The sequence below is a fragment of the Aquarana catesbeiana genome, linkage group LG03 (assembly GCF_042186555.1).
Source record: "Aquarana catesbeiana isolate 2022-GZ linkage group LG03, ASM4218655v1, whole genome shotgun sequence".
NCBI classification, from domain to species: Eukaryota; Metazoa; Chordata; class Amphibia; order Anura; family Ranidae; genus Aquarana; species Aquarana catesbeiana.
The window spans coordinates 466,586,649-466,613,839 of record NC_133326.1 but is presented as its reverse complement, the minus strand read 5'-3'; the positions used below and the strand labels follow the sequence as shown (position 1 = coordinate 466,613,839).

General features: G+C 46.9%; 1 protein-coding gene across 1 annotated transcript in view; it reads left to right on the top strand.

The window, feature by feature from the left end:
* The window catches only part of LOC141133979 (uncharacterized), a 145,053-nt gene extending 124,091 nt beyond the window's left edge, over nt 1-20,962 (top strand). Inside the window, exon 6 of the mRNA XM_073623579.1 lies at nt 20,361-20,962. Coding sequence (XP_073479680.1) covers nt 20,361-20,962 — 602 coding nt within the window. The remainder of the gene's footprint in view (nt 1-20,360) is intronic.
* The last annotated feature ends 6,229 nt before the right edge of the window (nt 20,963-27,191 follow it).

Genomic DNA, 27,191 nt, shown 5'->3' with positions numbered 1-27,191 from the left:
AGCAGGATCGGTTCTCCTATATGCCGCCCCGCCCGCCATCCTATCCAGCCAAGAGGCAAGCAGTCATCTGTACTAAGGATGAGCTCCGGCGTGTTCGCATGCTGCACGTGCCGATCCCGCCAGGAAGTCGGCACGGCGCAGCGCTAATCACAGGCAGTGAGACATTTCCCGAGCTCTGCAGCCACACATCGGGAAATGTCTCACTGCCTGTGATTAGCGCTGCGCCGTGCCGACTTCCTGGCGGGATCGGCACGTGCAGCATGCGAACACGCCGGAGCTCATCCTTAATCTGTACCTAGGACCGCCAGCTCCGCCTACCAACTCCGTCCCCCCACCCTGGCTTCCTGCCTCAAGGCTGTTCCTGCCGCTGGAATGGTAGGAGAAAAGCTCCCTGTCCGAGGCCGTTCCTGGTAAGCCACAAACTCTCTGTCACAGCAGAGTGTAAAACAATACACTGTCCAGCGAGTATAGTGTTCCAGATATGCTGCTGACTGTCACTCTGCTCCCTTCCATACTGCCCCCCCTTCGGTCATGCTGTCCCCCCATACTGCCCTCCACTGCCTCCCTCCCATCAAAAACTGTAAAAAAAAACTATAAAAAAATAAAATTATAAAATAAAATGGTAAAAAATAATTAAAAAAACTACTGACCCCATCCACAGCCCTACTGACCACGTCCACCATCCTACTGACCACGTCCACTGCCCTACTGACCACGTCCACTGCCCTACTGACTACGTCCACTGCCCTACCGACTACGTCCACTGCCCTACCGACTACATCCACTGCCCTACCGACTACATCCACTGCCCTACTGACCACGTCCACCATCCTACTGACCACGTCCACTGCCCTACTGACCACGTCCACTGCCCTACTGACTACGTCCACTGCCCTACCGACTACGTCCACTGCCCTACCGACTACATCCACTGCCCTACCGACTACATCCACTGCCCTACTGACCACGTCCACCATCCTACTGACTCTGTCCACTACCCTAATGACCACGTCCACTGCCCTACTGATCACATCCACTGCTCTACTGACAACATTCACTGCTCTACTGACCATGTCCACTGCTCTACTGACCACGTCCACTACCCTAATGACCATGTCCACTACCCTACTGACCACGTCCACTGCCCTACTGACCACATCCACTGCCCTACTGACCATGTTCACTGCCCTACTGACCACGTCCACTGCCCTACTGACCACGTCCACTGCCCTACTGACCACGTCTACTGACCTACTGACCACGTCCACTGCCCTACTGACCACGTCCACTGACCATGTCCACTGCTCTACTGACCATGTCCACTACCCTACTGACCACGTTCACTGCCCTACTGACTGACATCATTCCCAGTCCACACTGACACCACTGCCAAACTAGGGTTGCCCTGGCCTTCCACCATCATGACGCAGCCCAAGACTGAAGGACTGCACAACATGTAAAAGGGATCTGCTGTGGGCCGTAAAGGGTCATGGGATCAGTGGGAAGGGCTTTGGGCTCGAAGGGAATGGCTCAGGTTGGAGGTAGGGGGGCCATTCATGATTTCTTGCACCAGGGCCCTGAAGGTTCTAGTTACGCCTCTGCCGGCGTTATTTTGCTATATGGCGGGCGGCAAATGGTTAAAGAATGAACATAAATAATTACCGCTTTATAGTCACCTAGAAAAAAAAATGAAAAAAACAACATACAACAAATAGGTAGCCTAAATGTTCAATACATGTAACTTTACAGAATAGCAGACATTACTCTGTAATAATCATTCATAACTGCATTCGTTAACAAAAGAAGGAAAAAAATAGGAATACTAATTGCATCAATAGATGCACATGAGGTAGAGCACATCTCACACAAAAATGTTTCACATACATGGATCATGGTTGCAGTGCAGTGCTATAAAATAACTTAGTAGAAATTTGCATTTGCATACCTACGGAATCTCTAATTAGCGCTGATTTCTAAATTTACTAATGTATGTTTGCCGCTAATAGCGCTCTTTTTTCATTTGCACGTTTGCCTGGTGAAATCTTAATCCTCTAAAATGGCATATTACATGTAATATTGCCCAGTTCTTCCCGGCGCTATAGTAAATGACCCCCATAGTGTTCACCACCGGAGGGGCCGCTGAGAATGGCTCAGATCTCCCTCACCATTTCAAAGGCCCAGATACCAGTTCCATGCACACAGACAGACACAGGCTCAGTCCAGGGGATGTTATTTTGTAGATTTATTGCAGTGCTTCAAACAGGACAGAGGGATGGGGGTGAAGGATACTCCAAAATGTGAAACAGATACAAATACAGATACAAAAAGAGAACAGATTGTTGAGCAAAGATCCTTTAGCAGCAACCTTTGTTGGAGATAGAGGGGGATAGCAAGCTAATCTGAGACTCTGTATGAGTCCCAATCCTTGCAGCAACCTCTGGCATTAATCACCAAAGCACATGCATACCTAAAGTCCTAGATCAAGGTCCTACTCATAATGTCCAAGGACAGCTGTCATCCACCTAGTTTCCATGTGACACTCTTCAGTGAGAGAGAAAGAGACCTTTCTCAGCCCAGCTTCCACAGGTGATGCCTTCCAGAAGTTTCTTTCAGCCCAAGTTCTTCCAGGCCCTCAGCCAAGCACATGCTGAGGCCTAACAACAGCTCTTCAATACAGTAGCTGCCTCCCTGGAATCTTCTTCCTGAGGCAAACATTAATCAACCATGCTGCAGCTTTATTCGTTCCTATTGTTGGGTCCATACTCCTCTAGATGACTGTGTCCTCGATGAGTAGGGATGAGCCGAATACCACGCGGTTCGGTTCGCAGCAGAACACATGAATAGGCAAAAAATTTGTGTGAAAACATGAACACTGTTAAAGTCTATGGGACGTGAACGTTAAAAAACTAAAGTGCTCATTTTAAAGGCTTGTATGCAAGTTATTGCCATAAAAAGTGTTTGGGGACCCGGGTCCTGCCCCAGGGCACATGTATCAATGCAAAAAAAATGTTAAAAAACGACCGTTTTTTCGGGAGCAGTGATTTTAATAATGCTTAAAGTGAAACAATAAAAATGAAATATTCCTTTATATATATTATGCCTGGGGGTGTCCTTAGTATACCTGTAAAGTAACAGATCTTTCCCATGTTTATAACAGTACCACAGCAAAAATGAAATTTGTAAAGGAAAAAAATGTCATTTAAAACTCACGGCTGTAATGTATTGTCGGATCCCGGCAATATAGATTGAAAAAAACGGTGTTGGTCCCTCCCCAGTCCATTACTAGGCCCTTTGGGTTTGGAATGAATATTAACCACTTACCAACCGGCCCATAGCCGAATGACGGCTGCAGGGCGGTTGGATAACTCTGGGAGGACGTACTATGACGTCCTCCCAGAATTCCCCTCTCGCAGGGCGCGCACCCAAACACATCCGTGACCGCCGGGTCCAGAGGACCCGGCGCATCACGGATCCCGGTAAATGGCCGCTGATCGCGGCCGTTTACCACGTGATCGTGCCGTCAAATGACGGCGCGATCACATGTAAACAGACCGGCGTCATCTGATGACGCCGGTTCCTCTCCTCCCCTCCTGTGTACCGATCGGTACACAGTGAGCGGGGAGGGAGATGGATGGATGTCTGCAGCGCTGTGGGCTGTATGTGTAGTGCCCATAGCGCTGCACAGAGACATCCAGCCATCCATCCATCCATGCTCAGCCATCCCTACTACTATGCAATGCTGTGCAATACTCTGCAATGCCCCCACAATACTCTGCAATGCTGTGCAATACTCTGCAATGCCCCCACAATACTCTGCAATGCTGTGCAATACTCTGCAATGCCCCCACAATACTCTGCAATGCTGTGCAATACTCTGCAATGCCCCCACAATACTCTGCAATGCTGTGCAATACTCTGCAATGCGCCCACAATACTCTGCAATGCTGTGCAATACTCTGCAATGCCCCCACAATACTCTGCAATGCTGTGCAATACTCTGCAATGCCCCCACAATACTCTGCAATGCCCCCACAATACTCTGCAATGCTGTGCAATACTCTGCAATGCCCCCACAATACTCTGCAATGCCCCCACAATACTCTGCAATGCTATGCAATACTCTGCAATGCCCCCACAATACTCTGCAATGCCCCCATAATACTCTGCAATGCCCCCGCCATACTCTGCAATGCCCCTGCCATACTCTGCAATGCCCCCGCCATACTCTGCCATGCCCCCGCCATACTCTGCCATGCCCCCGCCATACTCTGCAATACCCCGCCATACTCCGCCATACTCCGCCATACCCCGCCATACTCCGCCATACCCCGCCATACTCCGCCATACTCCGCCATACCCCGCCATACTCTGCAATACCCCGCCATACTCCGCAATACCCCACCATACACTGCCATGCTGAGCCATGCTCAGCTGTACTCGGCCTCTGTATGTGGCCAGGCTGTGGAAGTCTCACACATGTGGTATCGCCGTACTCAGGAGGAGCAGGAGAATCTATTTTGGGGTGTCATTTTTGGTATGAACATGTTATGTGGTAGAAATATTGTATAAATGGACAACTTTGTGTTAAAAAAAAAAAAAAGCGTTTTAACCACTTCCCGCCCGCCGGCCGTCATACAACGTCCTTGATTTTGTGCGGGGATAGCTGAATGATGGTTGCAGCTACAGGCATCATTCAGATATCAGCTTTTTCAGCCGGCGATTCCCTACACCATGAGAATGATCATAGCAGCTGTTCCACTGCTTGATCGTTCTTACGGGAGGCGAGAGGGGATGTCCCCCCCTCCCGCGCTTCTACCGACTCACCGCTACGATCGAAGCCAGGATCGTTTTTTTTTTTTTTTTTTTTTATTTCAGGCTTCCCAGCCTAGAGGTGAGATGTGGTGTCTTATTGACCCCATATCTCACTGTAAAGAGGACCTGTCATGCCATATTCCTATTACAAGGATGTTTATATTCCTTGTAATAGGAATAAAAGTGGTCCAAAATTTTTTTTTTTGGAAAAAAGCATCAAACTAAAATAAATAAAGTAAAATGAACAATAAAAAAAAAAAAATTTTTAAAGCGCCCCTGTCCCTGTGTGCTCGCATGCAGAAGCGAACGCATACGTAAGTCCCGCCCACATATGAAAACGGTGTTCAAACCACACATGTGAGGTATTGCTGCGATCGGTAGAGCGAGAGCAATAATTTTGGCCCTAGACCTCCTCTGTAACTCAAAACATGTAACCAGTAAAAAATTTTAAAGCGTTGTCTATGGGGATTTTTGAGTAGCAAAGTTTGGCGCCATTCCACAAGCGCGTGCAATTTTGAAAGGTGACATGTTGGGTATCTATTTACTCGGCATAACTTCATCTTTCACATTATGCAAAAACATTAGGCTAACTTTACTGTTTTGGTTTTTGTAAAGCACAAAACAGTTTTTTTTCCAAAAAAAACGCGTTAAAAAAATTGCTGCGCAAATACCGTGCGAGATAAAAAGTTGCAACGACCGCCATTGTATTCTCTAGGGTCTTTGCTAAAAAAACATATATAATGTTTTGGGGTTCTATGTAATTTTCTAGCTAATAAATGATGATTTTTACATGTAGGAGAGAAATGTCAGAATTGGCCTGGGTGCTCCAGAACACCTGAAGGTGCTCCCCTGCATGTTGGGCCTCTGTATGTGGCCACGCTGTGTAAAAGTCTCACACATGTGGTATCGCCATACTCGGGAGTAATAGCAGAATGTGTTTTGGGGTGTAATTTGTGGTATGCATATGCTGTGTGTGAGAAATAACCTGCTAATATGACAATTTTGTGGGAAAAAAAAAAAGTAAAAAAAAAACCTTGATTTTGCAAAGAATTATGGGAAAAAATGACAACTTCAAAAAACTCACCATGCATCTTTCTAAATACCTTGGAATGTCTTCTTTCCAAAAAGGGGTCATTTGGGGGGTATTTGTACTTTTCTGGAATGTTAGGGTCTCAAGAAATTAGATAGGCCGTCAGTACTTCAGGTGTGATCAATTTTCAGATATTCGCACTATAGCTTTTGGACTCTATAACTTTCACAAAGACCAAATAATATCCACCGATTTGGGTTAATTTTACCAAAGATATGTAGCGGTATAAATTTTGGCCAAAATATATGAAGAAAAATTACTAATTTGCAAAATATTATAACAGAAATGAAGAAAAATGTATTTTTTTACAGATTTTTCGGTCTTTTTTCTTTTACGGCACAAAAAATAAAGAACCCAGCGGTGATTAAATACCACCAAAAGAAAGCTCCATTTGTGTGAAAAAAAGGACAAAAATTTCATATAGATACAGCGTTGCATGACTGAGTAATTGTCATTCAAAATGTGAGAGCACCAAAAGCTGAAAATTGGTCTGGTTAGGAAGGGGGTTTAAGTGCCCAGTTGTCAAGTGGTTAAAGGGAACCCTGCGCCAAAAATACCAAAAATAAATGGTGTGGATGTCCCCCCCAAAATCCATACCAGGCCGTTCAGGTCAGGTATGGATATTAAGGGGAACCCCACACCAACATTTTTTTTAAAAATGGCATGGGGGTCCCCCAGGCCCCCTATACTCTGAACAGCAGTATATATACTATATGGCCTGCCCTATATACTAAAAACTGGGCCTTAGGTGTTGGTGGTACCAGAACACTGTAACCCATCACAGTTACTCTTGTTGGGGGCAGGAACGGGTCCTGCTGTGAAATATTATATCAAAAATTGTAATTACATGGCCCTGTTAAACAGTGGCAGAAAAATTGGGCCTTTGGTTTTGGTGGTGCCAGCACACTGTAACCCCTCACAGTTACTCTTGTTGGGTGCAGGAACGGACCTTGCTTAACTATTATTTCAAAAATTTTAAAAAGAGGCAGAAAAATTGGGCCTTTGGTTTAGGTGGTGCCAGAACACTGTAAGCCCTCACAGTTACTCTTGTTGGGCACAGGTGTTAAATATTGAATCAAAAATTGTAATTACATGCCCCTGTTAAACAGGGGCAGAAACATTGGACCTTGGGTGGTGGTGGTGCCCTTAATCAAAAATATTGTTGGAAGCTAGCCTCATCAAGATTGAGGAGGAATAGGATAGTCAGCATAGGCAATCTTCAAGGAATCTCAGATCCATAGCAAATTCAATCCGTTACATCAGCATCGGGTGCTTGATAGCTGCATTCATTTTTATGAATGTGAGCCTATCAATGGAGTCTGTGGACAGACGCACTCTTTGATCTGTTACAGACCCTCAAGCAGCACTGAATGTGCGTTCAGAAAGAATGCTGGATGCAGGACAGGCCAGTAGCTCAATTGCACATTGAGCAAGTTCTGGCCAGTGGTCTATCCTCAAGACCCAGTAACCCAGTGGATGCTCTGTTAGAAAGGTCTCCAAGTATTCTCTTGCCCCTAGGTTTTCCTGCACCATATAATGCAGACACTGGTGATGGTTGCTTGAACTGATCAGACCTTGGTGCTGAGGACTGAAAAATTGTTTAAATGCATCAGTCAACCAGCCCCCTTCTCCACTGCTCTTCCTTTGACTCAATGAAGCCTCAGCAACACGTTGTCCAGCACCAGGAAATGGTAATCTCCCAGGGTCTGGAAATGCTTTACACAAACTTTTCTTCAAGGCCTCCTGAAGATGTTTCATCCTCTGCTCCCTCTGCGAAGGCAGGATGAGTTCTGCAACTTTACCCTTGTAATGTGGATCAAGAAGGATTGTGAGACAGTAATGATCCCTCTACTTGATACCACAAATCGTAGGGTTCTTTTGCAGGCTTTGCAGAATCAGGGAGGCCATGCAGCATAAGTTTGCAGAGGCATTTGATTCTGAGTCCTCTGGGTCACTAAGGATCACGTACAACTCTTTGGGTTTCAGGGGGCTGAAAACCATCCCTTGAAGACTGCTGCTGAGTGTCATCCTCTACATCCATGCTGACACAATCCTCCTCCTCCTCTTTTTCCTGTGTGTTTGGCGGGCCTGCAGGAATGCTATCTGGATAAAGGGGGCCTTAAGAGGAAATGAAGTTCTCCTCTTCCCCCCCGCTCTTCTGTCTCAAGTGCCCTGTCCATGATTTCACAAAGAGTGTGCTCCAGCAGGAAGACTAGAGGGACAGTGTCACTGATCCATGCATTGTCACCACTCACCATCCTTGTGGCCTCCTCAAATGGTGACAGGACAGTGCATGCATCCTTGATCAGTAGCCACTGGCGTGGCGAAAAGAAGCCAAGCTCCCCTGAGCCTGTCCTGGTGTCATACTCACACAGGTACTCATTGATAGCCCTCTGCTGTGTGTGCAGCCCCTGAAGCATTGCCAACTTTGAGTTCCACCTGGTGGGCATGTCACAAATGAGGCGGTTGGCGGGCAGGTTTCATTCCCTTTGAATGTCAGCCAGCCAAGCACTGGCATTGTATGACCGGCAGATATGACCACAGACTTTTCTGGCCTGCCTCAGGAGATCTTGTAAGCCTGAGTACCTGCTCAAGTACTGCTGCACCACCAAATTCAGGACATGTGCCAAACACGGAACATGGGTCAAGTGTGCCTGTCGGAGGGCGGAGAGAAGGTTGGTGCCATTGTCACATACAACCATTCCTGGCTGAAGCTGGTGTGGAGTCAACCACCTCTGAGCCTTCCCCTGCAGAAGAGAAGTGGGTGGAGAGTGATTGTAGACCAACACAGCGGCCGAAAACAAACACAGACCGTACAATGCAACACTAGCCCATCCCGAGTGATCTGTCACTAAAATATATACAAATATTTGGCTATTTTAATTGACCATTAGTTAAAAATTGTAACCAATATAAATAGGAGAGGCAATTTGATTATGATATTTTTCAAAAGTCCAAAGGTTATTTTCTGTGTCGGAATTGTAACGTTTGCTATTGTAATAAAAATAAAGACAAGAAAATTTGTCAACTCAAGTCTAATGTCACGGCCTGGGTATATGATATTAACACATTTATTACCTGTACTTTTTAAAATGTCATTTATCTATTAATTTGTCCATATGCGGCCTACAGCCGCACAATGAGAGCAATGAACGTTAGAGTAAAGGAACATATAGCAAATATTAAGAAGGGGTTCCCCAAACAGCGTTTCTCAGCATTATCTTGAATGCCATAACAAAAATCCAGCTGGGACTATGTTTATTGCCATATATAGATTTACTGGACCCACTGGCGAGGAAGTATGACCAAGAGAGAGATCTCATGGTTAGAAACTCGCTGGATTTATGACCTAAAATGATATACCCCCTTTGGATTAAACGTAGATTGGGATGTGAACTGTTTTATAAATAGTGGTTAATTTTATACAGCCATTTTAATGTTTTATACTAGGTGATAGCGGTCTATTATTCTTTATATATAATATATATTTTTATTTTAGACTTCTATATGTATGTTTTATATTGTACCAATAATCTGTATTTATATTGATTGATTATTGACACATTTTATGATGAGTAATGCAGCATTGGATTCTATATATTTTAAATCTAGCTCCTTAGGTTGTACTTAGGAGAGCTTCCAGCATAATCAAGTTGCCTCTCCTATTTACTTTGGTACAATTTTTAACTAATGGTCAAATAAAATTGCCAAATATTTGTATATATTTTAGTGACAAATCGCTCAGGATGGGCTAGTGTTGCATTGTACAGTCTGTGTTTGTTTTTGGCCGCTGTATTGGCCTGCGATCACTCTCTGCCCACTTCCTGTGCCCTTCTTGAGCGAGCATCTAGTCATGGAATGCAAGCGTAACTGCGGTGCACTCCAGTGACTTTATTTCTGGCTGATGCAGCAACTGGAGGATTCTGCCCTCCAGAAAGCGTGTCATCAATGCTTACGTTTAAAACGGCATGCTTGCATCACTAGGCCACGCCTCTGATGAAATCCCATTGGATGAAACATGTCAGGTGGGCAGATGCAAGCACGCTAAGAGCCACAGTTTTACACATCATGATGTCTGTATCCAGTAACTAACTGTAAATGAACTACAATAAATGTGCATTTTATACCTGATGGGCTTCACTATTGCTGCCTTATTCTTTTCATTTCGGTATCGCTGACCTATTGATTGGATAAATTACATCTACCATATCCTTGGAGTTTGTGGTTTTGATGGCTTTAAGTGAATAAGTGCCCATTACAAGCTATATTCTATGATTGGATCAAGTCTATTACCATCAGTGTTTGGATAAGCGATGCAGTGATGCCTTGTGATGGATGAGCTTATGCCTATTTATTATCACCTTCTGGTAAGCAGATTGGATTCACATTGGATGTGGTGTGCTGTTCCATACACACTGAAGCTGATGAAGGGTCCTTTCATATCTATCCCTTCTTGGAAAGACCTGTTATTTGAAACAAGCGCTGCATTTTGGACTTTTACTCTTTTTTCTCTGCCATGTCTCAGCTATACGCTGACCCCTTCTGTTGTCAGGCTGCCAAACTGATGCTTAGCAAATTGCAGCAGGGTCAAAGGCCTGTGGAGAATTACGTGACTGACTTCCGTCTCTGGAGTACTAATACAGAGTGGAACAAATCAGCTCTCCATTACCAGTTTCACCTGGGTTTATCTGACGCCCTAAAAGATGAACTTGCCTGAGTGGGGGTACCAGCAGCTTTGGAGGACCTGGTTAATCTAGTCATCTAGATTGACCGACGGCTAAGGGAGCGCCAGTCTGAGAAAACCAGCAGAGGCTCTTTGGTCCAACCCAGACCCAAGAACACTGTTTCCTGCATCACTGGTGACACGACAAAGGCACCTTGAGGCCCTTCACAGAGAAGTTTCTGGAGACCCTCTCTGTCTGCAGCCAAACGTCTCCGACGTCATCGTTCTAACCTCTGCTTTTACTATGGCAATGCCGGTCACTATCTACAAACTTATCCGGTAAGACCATGCAAGTTTCCTACTAATTGGATCCACATGATGCTTCCACCTTGGCTGATCGAGTATACCTCACTCTCCTTTGTCACCTGAAATTTGCTGAAAGGATTATCTCTGTTCCTGAAATTATAAACTCTGGTGCCTGTAGCTGCTTTGTGGACTCTAATTTCGCAGCCCAGCACAATCTTCCCCTCTCTACCAAGAAACAAGGGTTTGTGGTTCATCTTGCTGATGGTTTCGGTATTAAGTCTGGTCCAGTAACACAAGAGACGGCTCCAATCTTTTGCCTTTCCTTTTCCGGCCACCAAGCATTTCTACACCTAGATGTCATTACGTCACCCATGTTCCCCATCATTCTGGGGGTGACAGACCTAGCCCGGACAGAGGCTGTTGGAGAGGACTGAATGCAAGCCTCTTGCCGACCGAATTATGGGCCCTGGATTTTAAGGGAAAAATACTCTTTGCGAGGTGAATGAGAAATCCAGTCTGATCTGCACTAATCTGACTCAATCTTGTATATATGTATATATTGTATATTGTCTCATTTTGTTGTGGACTCTTTGCTGTGATCGGTTAGGGTGTGGCTGTATTCCAATGTTCTATTGTGTATGTCTGCTCTGCATATTATGGGATGTTTCTCTCTATGGAGGGAGGGGGGATTCCTCCAGCAGCCCCCTGCTAAGACTGTTTACTGAGGAGAAGTTTGAACACACCTGACCTGTGTGTCTATTGTCATTGGACAGTCTAACCCGCCCTGTTTTCCAAGGGTGGGGGGGAAGAGTCTCTGAGTTATTTTATCTGTTGTGTCCATGTGTGATAATAAACGAGTTTGCTGTTTGCCAATGCAAATGGCAAATGGTGTTTGGTGTTGTCTGGTAGGGATGAGCCGAACACCCCCCGGTTCGGTTCGCACCAGAACCCGCGAACGGACCGAAAGTTCGCACGAACGTTAGAACCCCATTGACGTCTATGGGACTCGAACGTTCGAAATCAAAAGTGCTCATTTTAAAGGCTAATTTGCATGGTATTGTCCTAAAAAGGGTTTGGGGACCCGGGTCCTACCCCAGGGGACATGTATCAATGCAAAAAAAACTTTTAAAAACGGCCGTTTTTTCGGGAGCAGTGATTTTAATGATGCTTAAAGTAAAAAAAAAAAAAGTGAAATATTCCTTTAAATATCGTACCTGGGGGCTGTCTATAGTATGCCTGTAAAGTGACGCGTGTTTCCCATGTTTAGAACAGTCCCTGCACCAAATGTCATTTTTAAAGGAAAAAATCTCATTTAAAACTGCTTGCGGGTTTAATGTCATGTCGGGTCATGGCAATATGGATGAAAATCAGTGAGACAAACGGCATGGGTACCCCCCAGTCCATTACCAGGCCCTTTGGGTCTTGTATGGATATTAAGGGGAACCCCGCACCCAAATTAAAATAAGGAAAGGTGTGGGGCCACCAGGCCCTATATACTCTGAACAGCAGTATACAGGCGGTGCAAACAAGACAGGGACTGTAGGTTTGTTGTTAAGTAGAATCTGTTTGTAATTTTGAACATTTTTAACGTGTTTAGCTCCAGCCAAAAAATCTTTTCTAAGCTTTTTGGAAAACCATAGGGAAGGGTTATCACCCCTGTGACATTTGTTTTGCTGTCTTTCCTCCTCTTCAGAAGATTTCATCTCACTTTTTTGTCCCAATGAAAAATGTTTTTTGAAAATTTGGGTTTTTTTGTGGAACAAGGATTGGAAAGCATCAGTGGAAAGGAGAAATTGTTTTCCCATATTAACTCTTACAGGAAAGAATTTCCCTTCCTAGGGGTAGATTTCATCTCACTTCCTGTTGTCTCCTTCCGTTTGCAAGTAGGAGTCGTTTGTAAGTTAGATGTTTGAAAGTAGGGTCCTGCCCTATATACTCAGCAGAAATTTGGGCCTTAGGTGTTGCTGTGGCCACAACACTGTAAGCCCTCACAGGGCCCTGCTGTGAAATATTAGATCAAGAATTGTAATTACATGCCCCTGTTGAACAGGAGCTGAAAAATTAGGCCTTAGGCACTGGTGCTGGTGCCACAACACTGCAACCCCTCACAGACACTCTAGTTGGAACGCAGGAACGAGCCCTGCTGCAAAGTATTGCTTCAAAAATTGTAATTACACGCCCCTGTTAGACAGGGGCAGAAAAATTGGGCCTTAGGCACTGGTGCTGGTGCCACAACACTGCAACCCCTCACAGACACTCTAGTTGGAACGCAGGAACGAGCCCTGCTGCAAAGTATTGCATCAAAAATTGTAATTACACGCCCCTGTTAGACAGGGGCAGAAAAATTGGGCCTTAGGCACTAGTGCTGGTGCCACAACACTGCAACCCCTCACAGACACTCTAGTTGGAACGCAGGAACGAGCCCTGCTGCAAAGTATTGCATCAAAAATTGTAATTACACGCCCCTGTTAGACAGGGGCAGAAAAATTGGGCCTTAGGCACTGGTGCTGGTGCCACAACACTGCAACCCCTCACAGACACTCTAGTTGGAACGCAGGAACGAGCCCTGCTGCAAAGTATTGCATCAAAAATTGTAATTACACGCCCCTGTTAGACAGGGGCAGAAAAATTGGGCCTTAGGCACTGGTGCTGGTGCCACAACACTGCAACCCCTCACAGACACTCTAGTTGGAATGCAGGAACGAGCCCTGCTGCAAAGTATTACATCAAAAATTGTAATTACACGCCCCTGTTAAACAGGGGCTGAAAAATTGTGCCTTAGGCACTGGTGGTGGCGCCCAGAACCAAAAATGTTCTTACAAGCTATCAGCGTGATGATTGAGGAGGAAGAGGATAATTACTCAGGGATAGTCACTCAGCATCAGCATAGGCAGTCTTTGAAGGGATCTGAGATTTCAAAAAAAATTATTCGGTTACATCAGCATCAGGTGCTTGGTAGCTGGTGGTGATCCAAGACTCATTCATTTTTATGAAGGTCAGCCGATCGACCGAGTCGGTGGACAGACGCACCCTGTGATCGGTTACCACGCCTCCAGCAGCACTGAATGTGCGTTCCGAAAGAACGCTGGATGCAGGACAGGCCAGTAGCTCAACTGCATACTGTGCAAGCTCTGGCCAGTGATCCATCCTCAAGACCCAGTAACCCAGAGGATTTTCGGTGGGAAAGGTGTCCAAGTCTGATCTTGCCCCTAGGTATTCCTGCACCATGTAAAACAGACGCTGGCGATGGTTGCTGGAACCGATCATACCTTGGGGCTGCGGACCAAAAAATTGTCTGAACGCATCGGTCAGACGGCCACCTTCTCCACCGCTCCTTCTTTGACTGACCGAAGCCTCAGCAACACGTTGTCCAGAAACAGGAGTTTGTAACCTCCCAGTCTCTGGGAACGCGTTGCACAGACCTTTCTGCAAGGCCTCCCGAAGATGTTTCATCCTCTGCTCCCTCTGCGATGGCAAGATAAGGTCCGCAACCTTACCCTTGTAACGTGGATCAAGGAGGGTTGCCAGCCAGTATTGGTCCTTCTCCTTGATACCACGAATACGAGGATCCTTACGCAGGCTTTGCAGGATCAGGGAGGCCATGCAGCGTAGGTTTGCTGAGGCATTCGGTCCGGAGTCCTCTGGGTCACTAAGAACGACATGGTCCGCAGCCACCTCCTCCCAGCCACGTACAAGTCCATGTGTTTCTTGGGACTGATCCCTTAAAGACTGCTGCTGATGCTGAGTGCCAGGCTCCACCTCCATACTGACACAATCTTCCTCCTCCTCCTCTTCCTCCTCGTCCTCTTCCTGTGTGATCGGCGGGCACGCAGGAACACTGTCTGGATAAAGGGGGCCTTGAGAGCTAAGGAAGTCCTCCTCTTCCTGCCTCTGTTCTGCCTCAAGTGCCCTGTCCATTATTCCACGCAGCGTGTGCTCCAACAGGTGGACAAGGGGGACAGTGTCACTGATGCATGCACTGTCACTGCTCACCATCCTCGTGGCCTCCTCGAATGGTGACAGGACAGTGCATGCATCCCTGATCATGGCCCACTGGCGTGGGGAAAAAAAACCAAGCTCCCCTGACCCTGTCCTGGTGCCATAGTCGCACAGGTACTCATTGATGGCCCTCTGCTGCGTGTGCAGCCGCTGCAGCATGGCCAACGTTGAGTTCCACCTGGTGGGCATGTCACAGATTAGGCGGTTCTTGGGCAGGTTAAACTCCTTTTGGAGGTCCGTCAGCCGAGCACTGGCATTATATGACCGGCGGAAATGCACACAGACTTTCCTGGCCTGTCTCAGGACATCCTGTAAGCCCGGGTACCTGCCCAAGAACCGCTGCACCACCAAGTTAAGGACGTGAGCCAAACAGGGCACATGGGTCATTTGTCCCTGTCGGAGGGCAGAGAGGAGGTTGGTGCCATTGTCGCAAACCACCATTCCTGCCTTAAGTTGGCGTGGCGTCAACCACCTCTGAACCTGCCCCTGCAGAGCTGACAAAACCTCTGCCCCAGTGTGGCTCCTGTCCCCCAAGCACACCAGCTCAAGCACCGCATGGCATCTTTTGGCCTGCGTACTTGCGTAGCCCCTTGAACGCCTACGGAGCACCGCTGGTTCCGAGGAAGAGGCCATGGAGGAAGAAGAAGAGGAGGGGGTGGAGGAGAGAGGTGTGTCACAATCAGCATTTTGGAGGCGTGGTGGCGGAACAACCTCCAACACTACTGCACCTTGTCCTGCATCCTTCCCAGCTGCCAGCAGAGTCACCCAATGCGCCGTGAAACTTAGGTAACGTCCCTGTCCATGCCTGCTGGACCATGAGTCAGCGGTAATATGCACCTTACCGCTGACCGCCCTGTCCAGCGAGGCATGGACATTGCCTTCCACATGCCGGTAGAGAGCCGGAATCGCCTTCCGTGAGAAAAAGTGGCGTTTGGGTACCTGCCACTGAGGAACCGCACATTCCACAAACTCACGGAAAGGGGCAGAGTCTACCAACTGAAAAGGCAGCAGTTGAAGTGCTAGCAATTTTGCCAAGCTAGCATTCAACCGCTGGGCATGTGGATGGCTGGGAGCAAACTTCTTTCGGCGGTGCAGCTGCTGGGGCAGGGAAATTTGCCTGGTACAATCTGACGTCGGTGTACCAAAAGCAGATTGCCCACAAGTACTTGGCTGTGACACACCTAATTCTACACCTTCATTCCTCTCACTGCAGGTCTCAGAGAGGACTGAAGGTCTAGTGGGGTTGGAAATCTCAGCTGATGAGGAGCAAGGAGAGATCCTCTTTGTTCTTTGGTGTGGGTCTTTTAGATACGCTTGCCAACGAACTGCATGGCAGGTCAACATATGTCTGGTCAAGCATGTGGTACCCAAGCGGGAGATGTTTTGGCCACGCGAGATACGCTTGAGACATATGTTGCAAATAGCAGCGGTGCGATCTGATGCACTCGTCTCAAAAAAGGCCCACACCAAAGAACTTTTTGAATAACGCGCAGAGACTGCAGCGCCCTGCACATGTGGAGCTTTGGGGTGTGATGCAGTCAATGTGCTGCCCTTAGGCTGGCCCCTGGAGGGCATCCTGCCTCGTTGGTGATGTGCCGCCGCCTCCTCCTCCTCCTCCTCCTCCTCCTCTCTCCTATCAGGCACCCACGTTGAGTCAGTGACCTCATCATCCCCTCCCTCCTCATCACTGGAGCAAACCTGGCAGTATGCTGCAGCAGGGGGAGCATGACTGCCAGATTGCTGTCCTTCTTGGGCACCCCCTCTGTCCGTGCTCATGTTACTGCCTTCATTGAGCTCAGTATCGTCATCAGAGCCTTCCAAACGCTGGGCATCCTCCTGGAGCATGTACCCAACACTGTGGTCAAACAGTTCGAGGGAATCCTCATGAGGACATGGTGGAGCTAGGGAAGGAGTCACTGATGACATTGAGCTGAGGGAAGAGGCCGCTGCTTTGCCAGACAAAGCACCCTGGGCATGGGTGAGAGAGGATGAGGAGGATGAGGACGGCTTGGTCATCCACTCGACCAAGTCTTCCGCATGTTGCGGCTCAACACGGCCAGCTGCCGAAAAAAAGGCCAAGCGTGTCCCATGGCCACGTGCTGATGAGGATGCACCGTCTCCACGACCAGCACTAGACACAGAGCCTGCTTGCCCTCTCTTATTGGCTTGTGACTGTCTGCCTCTCCTTCTTGGCCTTCCAGACATACTAATGGCCTGTAGCTGCACTAAGCTGGGATAGAACACCTGTAATTTTCTTCAAGTAGCTTTATATACTGTAACCAGACAAGCCTGCCTGTCAGTAGGAAGATAACAGGAACGGATCTAGCTGAACACTGTGAGCAGGACGCACTGTACTAAATGTAAATAGTCTAGCTGCCTGACCGTGGTACTAATAGGATCAAATAGAACACCTGTAATTTTCTTCAGGTAGCTTTATATACTGTAACCAGACAAGCCTGCCTGTCAGTAGGAAGATAACAGGAACGGATCTAGCTGAACACTGTGAGCAGGACGCACTGTACTAAATGTAAATAGTCTAGCTGCCTGACCGTGGTACTAATAGGATCAAATAGAACACCTGTAATTTTCTTCAGGTAGCTTTATATACTGTAACCAGACAAGCCTGCCTGTCAGTAGGAAGATAACAGGAACGGATCTAGCTGAACACTGTGAGCAGGACGCACTGTACTAAATGTAAATAGTCTAGCTGCCTGACCGTGGTACTAATAGGATCAAATAGAACACCTGTAATTTTCTTCAGGTAGCTTTATATACTGTAACCAGACAAGCCTGCCTGTCAGTAGGAAGATAACAGGAACGGATCTAGCTGAACACTGTGAGCAGGACGCACTGTACTAAATGTAAATAGTCTAGCTGCCTGACCGTGGTACTAATAGGATCAAATAGAACACCTGTAATTTTCTTCAGGTAGCTTTATATACTGTAACCAGACAAGCCTGCCTGTCAGTAGGAAGATAACAGGAACGGATCTAGCTGAACACTGTGAGCAGGACGCACTGTACTAAATGTAAATAGTCTAGCTGCCTGACCGTGGTACTAATAGGATCAAATAGAACACCTGTAATTTTCTTCAGGTAGCTTTATATACTGTAACCAGACAAGCCTGCCTGTCAGTAGGAAGATAACAGGAACGGATCTAGCTGAACACTGTGAGCAGGACGCACTGTACTAAATGTAAATAGTCTAGCTGCCTGACCGTGGTACTAATAGGATCAAATAGAACACCTGTAATTTTCTTCAGGTAGCTTTATATACTGTAACCAGACAAGCCTGCCTGTCAGTAGGAAGATAACAGGAACGGATCTAGCTGAACACTGTGAGCAGGACGCACTGTACTAAATGTAAATAGTCTAGCTGCCTGACCGTGGTACTAATAGGATCAAATAGAACACCTGTAATTTTCTTCAAGTAGCTTTATATACTGTAACCAGACAAGCCTGCCTGTCAGTAGGAAGATAACAGGAACGGATCTAGCTGAACACTGTGAGCAGGACGCACTGTACTAAATGTAAATAGTCTAGCTGCCTGACCGTGGTACTAATAGGATCAAATAGAACACCTGTAATTTTCTTCAGGTAGCTTTATATACTGTAACCAGACAAGCCTGCCTGTCAGTAGGAAGATAACAGGAACGGATCTAGCTGTACACTGTGAGCAGGACGCACTGTACTAAATGTAAATAGTCTAGCTGCCTGACCGTGGTACTAATAGGATCAAATAGAACACCTGTAATTTTCTTCAGGTAGCTTTATATACTGTAACCAGACAAGCCTGCCTGTCAGTAGGAAGATAACAGGAACGGATCTAGCTGAACACTGTGAGCAGGACGCACTGTACTAAATGTAAATAGTCTAGCTGCCTGACCGTGGTACTAATAGGATCAAATAGAACACCTGTAATTTTCTTCAGGTAGCTTTATATACTGTAACCAGACAAGCCTGCCTGTCAGTAGGAATTTAACAGGAACGGATCTAGCTGAACACTGTGAGCAGGACGCACTGCACTAAATGTAAATAGTCTAGAAGATAACAGGAACGGATCTAGCTGAACACTGTGAGCAGGACGCACTGCATTAAATGTAAATAGTCTAGATAGAAGATAACAGGAACGGATCTAGCTAAACTGAATACAGTGTATATATATATATGCAACACCTGGGATGCATATATATACACAATACACTGTAAGTGCAGCTAACTGACTGACTGTTCTGCCTAATCTATCTAACTCAAATCAAATGACACTGTCTCTCTCTCTCTCTATCTCTCAGCACACCGGAACACACACTACACAGGGCCGCCGTGCAGGCGGCCTTATATAGTGTGGGGTGTGTACTAAATCCCCTGAGCCATAATTGGCCAAAGCCACCCTGGCTTTGGCCAATTACAGCTCTCTCTACTGACGGCGCTGTGATTGGCCAAGCATGCGGGTCATAGTGCATGCTTGGCCAATCATCAGCCAGCAATGCACTGCGATGCCGCAGTGAATTATGGGCCGTGACGCGCCACACGAATTTAGCGCGAACGGCCCATAACGTTCGCAATTCGGCGAACGATCGAACAGCCGATGTTCGAGTCGAACATGGGTTCGACTCGAACACGAAGCTCATCCCTATTGTCTGGTAACAAATGGTGTTGTCTGGTGACTGGGTGGGCTAAAGGGTCTTGGATAGTGCTGGTTCTGGACAGAGGAAGCATTTACGGCGGACAGAGACCTGTTTGAGGACAGGGGTTCGTCACACTGTGTATGCCCTGGCTGAGGGCACATAACCCCAGCATCAGTTGGCTTACGGGAGAGGTCCTCTTCCCTTCTCCATACTGCCAGGTACATTGTGTTCCACAGGAATTACACACTGCTACCCCTCTCCTGGCTATCCAACCTGATCTGTCAAAACTAGTCCCTGCAGTTTACCACAAATATCTTGACGTCTTCAATAAAAAGAATGCAGATATCCTTCCTCCTCATCGGGCCTATAATTGTCCCATTAAGTTACTGCTCGGGGCTGAAATACCTTTTGGCTGTATTTACCCTCTTTCTGAACTTGAACTAGAAACCCTCCATCATTACATCAATTAAAGCTTAGAGAAAGAATTCATTCGACCTTCCACATCCCCTGCAGGAGCCGGCATCTTCTTTGTCAAGAAGAAAGATCATACTCTCAGGCCCTGCGTAGACTACCGAGACCTAACAAGATAACGGTCAAAAATCACTACCCACTTCCTCTGATTCCTGAATTATTCCAGAGGTTGCGAAGGGCGCAAGTATTCTCTAAACTTGATTTGAGAGGTGCATACAACCTAATCAAAATTTGTGAAGGAGACAAATGGAAGACAGCATTCCGAACGTGCTTTGGACATTACGAATATGTAGTTATGCCTTTTGGTCTTTGTAATGCCCCCGCCACGTTTCAACATCTTGTCAATGACATATTTGGGGACTATCTTAATTTATTCATTATTGTCTATCTAGATGACATCCTCGTATTCTCCAGTTCACTTGACCTTCACAGGGGTCATGTAAAGAAGGTACTGGATAGACTTCGGCAGCACCATCTCCATGCAAAAGCTGAGAAATGCGAATTTGAAAGTCTGACTATCCAATTCCTGGGAATTGTCATTTCTGCAGAAGGCATTTCTATGGAACCGCAAAAGGTTGCTACTGTACTAGAATGGCCTGTTCCAGAGGACAAGAAAGCCATTCAAGTCTTTGTGGGGTTTGCCAGCTTTTATAGAAAGTTTATAAAGAACTTTTCCGGTATCATTGTACCAGTTACTCAGTTGTCCAAGCAACATGTCCCATTCAAATGGACTCCAGAAGCTCAAATCGCTTTTAAACAACTAAAGACTTTTTTCACCTCTGCCCCTTTTCTAAAACATCCTGACCCTGCCCTGGCCTATGTGCTCAAAGTAGATGCTTCTGAAAGTGCAGTTGGGGCTATACTATCTCAAAGACAAGTCTTTACTCCATCCTATTGCTTTTTTCTCCAGGAAACTATGTTGGAAGGGGCTGCTCACCCTATTCTTATTTTCACAGACCATAAGAACTTGGAATACTTAAGAACTGCTAGATGACTGCGATCTCGACAGGCCAGCTGGGCACTGTTCTTTTCACGTTTTGTATTCCATTTAACTTTTCTCCCCGGATCCAAGAACGGTAAACCTGATGCGCTCTCACGCATGTTCCCCAAATCAGCTCCACCTTCTGAACCTGACACTATTTTGCCTGCTAATAACTTCCTACTTCTACAAGCAGTTGTGATGTCCCAAATCAAGGAGGCGGTCTCTAACCACCCTCCTCCTCTGGATTTACATCTTCAACAAAAGGATGAACTCTTCTTCCACAAGGAAGTCTTTATTCCTGAACAATTTAGAGTTCCCATTCTCAAGAAGTGCCATAACCATCCTCTTGACAGGCACTTTGGGATTCATAAGACCTCAGATCTGGTTTCTCGTTCCTTTTGGTGGCCAGATTTATTAATCACTTGCCAGCCAGCCGCCGTCGTTATACTGCGGCAGGTCGGCACAATCCCGCGAACCGTTGTAGCTTTACGTCAGTCCTTTTAAGCGGGATAGCAGGCACACGCATGCCCGCTGCACAGCGGGGGTGCCAATACTAATGACCAGCGGTCACGAAGACCACCGGCCATGAGCGATCGTGGGCACGAGAGGCAGAACAGGAACGTGTGTGTGTGTAAAGACACACATCCCAGTTCTGTGAGGAGAGGACAGAGAGATTGTGAGTTCCTACGAGCTGGGAACCACGATTTCTCATCTCCTATAGTCACTCCCATCCCCCACAGTTACAACACACAACTAGGGAACACAGTCAACCCCTTGATCGCCCCCTAGTGTTAACCCCTTCCCTGCCAGTGACATTTATACAGTAATCAGTGCATTTTTATAGCACTGATTGCTGTATAATTGTCAATCGACCCAAAAATGTGTCAAAAGTGTCCGATGTGTCCGCCATAACGTCGCAGTCTTGATAAAAATCGCATATCACCGCCATTACTAGTAAAAAAAAATAATAATAAAAATTACATAAATCTATCCCCCATTTTGTAGACGCTATAACTTTTGTACAAACCAATCAATATATGCTTTTTGTGATTTTTTTTTATTACCAAAAATATGTAGAAGAATACATATCAGCCTAAACTGAGGATAGAAGTCTATGAAAGCGGCGCTGAAATGATGTTTATATTGTGAGTCCAATATAAAGGGAGAGATGTTCCAATCACCAATTAAAGTGCATAGATGTGAAAGCATTCAACACCACGTGGTAAAATAATCTGCTTACCAGAGGACAAAGAAAGTTAGGCGTGTAATTAAACCCACGGGGGGGCGTGGCCTGGCTCAGGATGTGAGCGGACATATTCCTGTGTAGCTCCGGTCTCTCCCTATACAATCCTGCTCCATCCTGATCATCCATCGTCAGCACCTGATTTCTTTCCAGCCTAATACCTTCAGGTGTGTCTTGTGCATCATTGAGGGGCATTTTGGTTGATGGGAAAGCAGCGTACAAAGAAACAGCTTCCGGTAAAGATGAGCATCGCTACACGCTCCTGCCAAGATGGCCACCGCCATACTGTCCACGGGCCTAGCTCATCCCCAGCCTCCACTCCGGATCTTTTCGGTGATGGCCTGGACGGATCCCCACCACCCTCCCCAGAGATTCCGGACCCTGCAGCCATTCCTTCGGTACCGTCCCGGGCCCGGCGGTCGCGGATGGCGCCAAGGAACCTACCCTGGCAGATGTCCTGCCCATTATCAAGGTAAACCATGCAGATCTGGTGGGGAAGGTGGATGGGCTTAAGATAGACTTAACTATTATGCGGCAAGATGTGCACAAGCTGCGTGGCCGGGTTACCGAGACTGAACAACGTATCAATGATTTGGAGGACACTATTGCTCCCATTTTACCTAGACTCAATACATATGGGGGAAAGATTACAACTTTGGAGGATAAGGTCGACGACCTTGAAAACCGCCTACGCAGGAACCTGCGCCTGGTTGGCCTTCCGGAGCGGGTGGAGGGGTCTGACCCTGTAGCCTTCCTAGAGAGCTGGCTTGAGCAAGAGTTTGGCCGAGAACAGTTATCCCCCTGTTTTGTGATCGAGAGGGCCCACCGAGTCCCCGGGCGCCCCCTACCAGAAGGTCACCCCCCACGTACGATGGTGATTCGTCTCCTTAATTACAGAGACCGCGACTCCATCTTGGGGGCTGCCAGGCAGAAAGGAAGTCTCCGCATTAATAATGCAGTGGTGTCACTCTTTCCAGACTACTCAGCTACAGTTCGCAACCGTAGAGCCAGCTATCAACGGATCAAGCAGAAACTTCGGGAACAAGATATTCAGTATTCCATGCTTTTTCCTGCCGCCCTTCGGGTCACATATCAAGGGAAAGCTCATTTCTTTCAATCCCCACAAGATGCCATGTCTTGGTGGGAAGCAACACCCCGCCCTCCCAAGCCTCCTGCCTGAAGCGGATCCCCACATGATGGCTCCACAGCTTTAACAGAAGTTTCTTCTCCTGTTTGGGATCCCCCTTGCCTGCATTATAATTTTTTTTTCTTTCCCCTTCTCCCCCTTTTTTTGCTATATTGGTTATGATGGGCAATTTTTTCCGTTTCGGTACGGACATGTGCTGACCTTGGAGGATCCTACTTGTCTCCGGAGGGAGAGTACCAAGTCCCGGTTTATAACCGGGCCCGAGCTGCCTTGGGGCTCAGTCCCCTTATTTTATTTCCTTTTGAAACATTATAGTTGACTAATGGCTTTTTTTGTGGCCTTTGAGCTTATATTTTTTTCCTGCCTCCTGTTCCGGGCCATGTGCCCCAGGCATGATACAAGTTTAGGGTATAGGCCCACTCCCCTTTTTTGGAGCTGGGCAGGGGAATTAATACCCCTGTTGGGTATTGAATGTGACAATGTCTGTTGTATGGTTGTATGTATGATGTATGTATGGTTGAATGAAAGTCTGGCACTGCGACCCTTAATTGTATATGTGGCCGTGACCGGGGGAGGGATTCTTCTTCAGACCCCTCCTGACCCGTATGCACCCATGCTATCAACTCCATGTCTAACGTAACTGTTTGCTCGTGGAATGTCCGCGGGTTGAATTCTAAATTTAAAAGAGCATCCATCTTTGCGGCTCTTAAACTTAGTAAACCACATATCCTGTGTCTTCAGGAGACTCATTTAATGGGGGCCAAGGTGATGGCGCTCAAGAAACACTGGGTTGCCAACCATTATCACTCTACCTACTCAAATTATGCCCGGGGCGTAGCCATATTAATCCGTAAGGGATTGCCCTTTGTGTGTCACCAAGTTGTCCTAGAGCCCAAGGGGCAGTATGTTATTTTACATGTATCGATACATAACACACCCCTTATTCTGGTGGTGGTGTATTTCCCTCCTCCGGTCACGGCTGCGATGTTTTCTGGTCTTGATATTCAGTTTACAAATCTGCCTAGCTGTCCTATGCTTATCCTTGGGGATTTTAACTCGGTCTTGCAACCTGACCTAGATAGATTAAAACCTTTGAAGTCCGAGTACGGGTTGCTCCGTGCGTGGTGTAATACCTATGGATATGTGGATTTGTGGCGCTGGAAATTTCCAGAGGCCAAAGTGTACTCCTGCCAGTCTAGGTCCTATGCAGCCCTTTCCAGAATTGATTTTGCTCTCGCCACGAAGGATTTCTTACCGGTTGTTCAATCCATAGCGTATCTCCCCCAGACGGAATCTGACCATTCTATGATACAGGTGGATTTGACTATGGGCCATAGACCCGGGTTTCGAACTTGGAGACTCATCCCTCTCTGGATCTCTACTCCGGAGATAGCTGAGGGCATCCCGATTGACATGACTATTTATTGGTCTCTTAATACTGACTCTGCTCCTGTGGGTCCTGTTTGGGATGCCTTTAAGGCCGTGGTAAGCGGTTCCTATATTTCTAGAATCAAGAGCTACAGATCTGCCAGGAGGAGGACACAAGATGAGCTTCGGAAGGTTTTGGAGGAGGCTCGTGCCCGTCATGCGGGCGCCCCCTCCTCTGAAACCAGAGGCGTGCTGACTGAGGCCCACCGGACGCTGCAGTTGCACTTGGTGGACTTGACCAGGAAGCAACAGTTGTACCTCTCAGCTCGTATACATGAACATGGTGGGAAAAATGGCAGACTCCTGGCGTATCTTGCTCACGCGGACTCTCAGGGAACCACGATTGCTGCAATTCACTTACCTGACGGATCGATTACATCCAACGCATTGACTATTAATAAAACCTTTGCGGACTTCTATGCCACATTATATAAGGGCACGGAAATCCCTCCAGAGACAGACTTTATGGGCTTCTTTGAATCCCTTGATCTCCCGGTACTCAACACCTCCCAGCAGTCCCTCCTAGACAAACCCATCACGCTGGAGGAGGTCACCAAGGCCATAAGCCTCCTTCCCTCTAATAAAGCTCCGGGCCTGGATGGGCTTCCTTCGGAGTGGTACCAAGCGCATGCAGAGGTACTGGCTCCTAGGCTCCTCAAATTGTTTCAAGACTCCCTTAAGTTAGGGAAGCTTCCTGAATCCTTAAACGAAGCACTTATTGTGGTTATACCCAAACCCGGTAAAGATAGTAAACATTGCGGATCCTACAGGCCTATTTCACTTCTGAATGGTGATGTAAAGATCTTAGCAAAAATCCTCGCCCTTAGACTCCAGTCTGTCATCCTCGCCCACCAGATCAATCCGGTTTCATGCCTGGCAGGAGTACATTTGATGATATCCGAAGGTTGTACCTACATGTTCATGAGGCAGCACGTGCGGGGCGACCTGGGCTAGTTCTGTCCCTAGATATACTAAAAGCTTTTGATACTGTGAGTTGGCCTTTTTTATGGGAAGCTATGGCACGGATGGGCATTGGCCCAACTTTTATTCACTGGGTCCGCTTACTATATGCAGACCCAAGAGCTAGGGTTCGTACAAACATGGATATCTCTGCACCATTTTCCTTAGGACGGGGTACTCGGCAGGGGTGCCCTCTCTCTCCCCTGCTGTTCGCAATAGCCATTGAGCCATTGGCTCTGGCTGTGCGGCAGACGGCCGAGATTGGGGGCATCCGCTCGGGCCCGTTGGAGGAAAAAAATCTCCTTATACGCAGATGATGCCCTGGTATATCTAGATGGAAGGGAAAGCTCTTTTACTAAACTAATGCAGGTGGTGGAGGAGTTTGGTGCGGTCTCAGGACTCCGAGTGGGCTGGGAAAAATGGCTTTGGCTATCGGTCCCCCTTCCCCTTACAACTATCTACAGAGGTCATGCATTCAACTGACGCCCTCCCTTAAGTACCTTGGTATCCAGATACATACTGACCTTTCTAGGTACGAGGAACTTAATGTCACCCCTATAGTCCAACAGATGACGGAGAAATTCCATACCTGGTCATCATTGCCCCTTAATTTAATTGGTCGCATAAACATATTTAAAATGATCTTTCTACCAAAATTTCTCTATAGCTTTAGGGCCTCCCCGGTTTTCGTTACCAAAAAATTATTTGCAAAACTTGACTCTGCCCTGTTTACTTTCATTTGGAACGGTAGCCAACCTCGTATAGCCAAATCATCATTACAAGCGGCCAAGCCTGTGGGCGGATTGGCTTGCCCAAATTTAAGGAACTATTTTCTCGCTTCCCAGCTCACTTAAATCCATGATTGGTTGCACTCTGATCCCCAAACTCCGTCCATGGCTCTTCTATTATCTTTATTTGCATCCCCTACCTCCTTGAAGGACGAACTACATAGGTCAAAAAAAACGGGTGGTTCCAGATTTTCTCCCGCTGAGGTTTGCTTTATGGCCTGGAGGGAAGGGGGAAAGATACTGACACAATCCCAAGTCGATATTTCGCCACAGACTCCTCTGTGGCGGAACCCGAATATTCCTGAGCTCTATGGTCATCCAGATTCGGCGTGGTGGGCCCGTTTTGGGATCACACACCTCTCACATATTTTTGAGAACAATATACTACTGCCCTTTGAATCCATTAGATTTAAATATGGCATTGCAAACAAATTCTTCTTCAAATACCTTTTATTGCGACATGCCCTCAAGACACAATTTGGCTCATTGACCATAGAGCTCAAGGAATCCTCCATGGAGGACCTTCTGTCATTTCCAGAGATAAACAAACTTGTGACGACCTTTTATGGGCGCCTTCAGGTGATGGGCGCGGATCCTTTTCAGAATTCTCAATGCAAATGGCAAAGGATTATGCCTGAGCTTTCTGAAGAGGACTGGGAGGAGGCAGTGGAAATA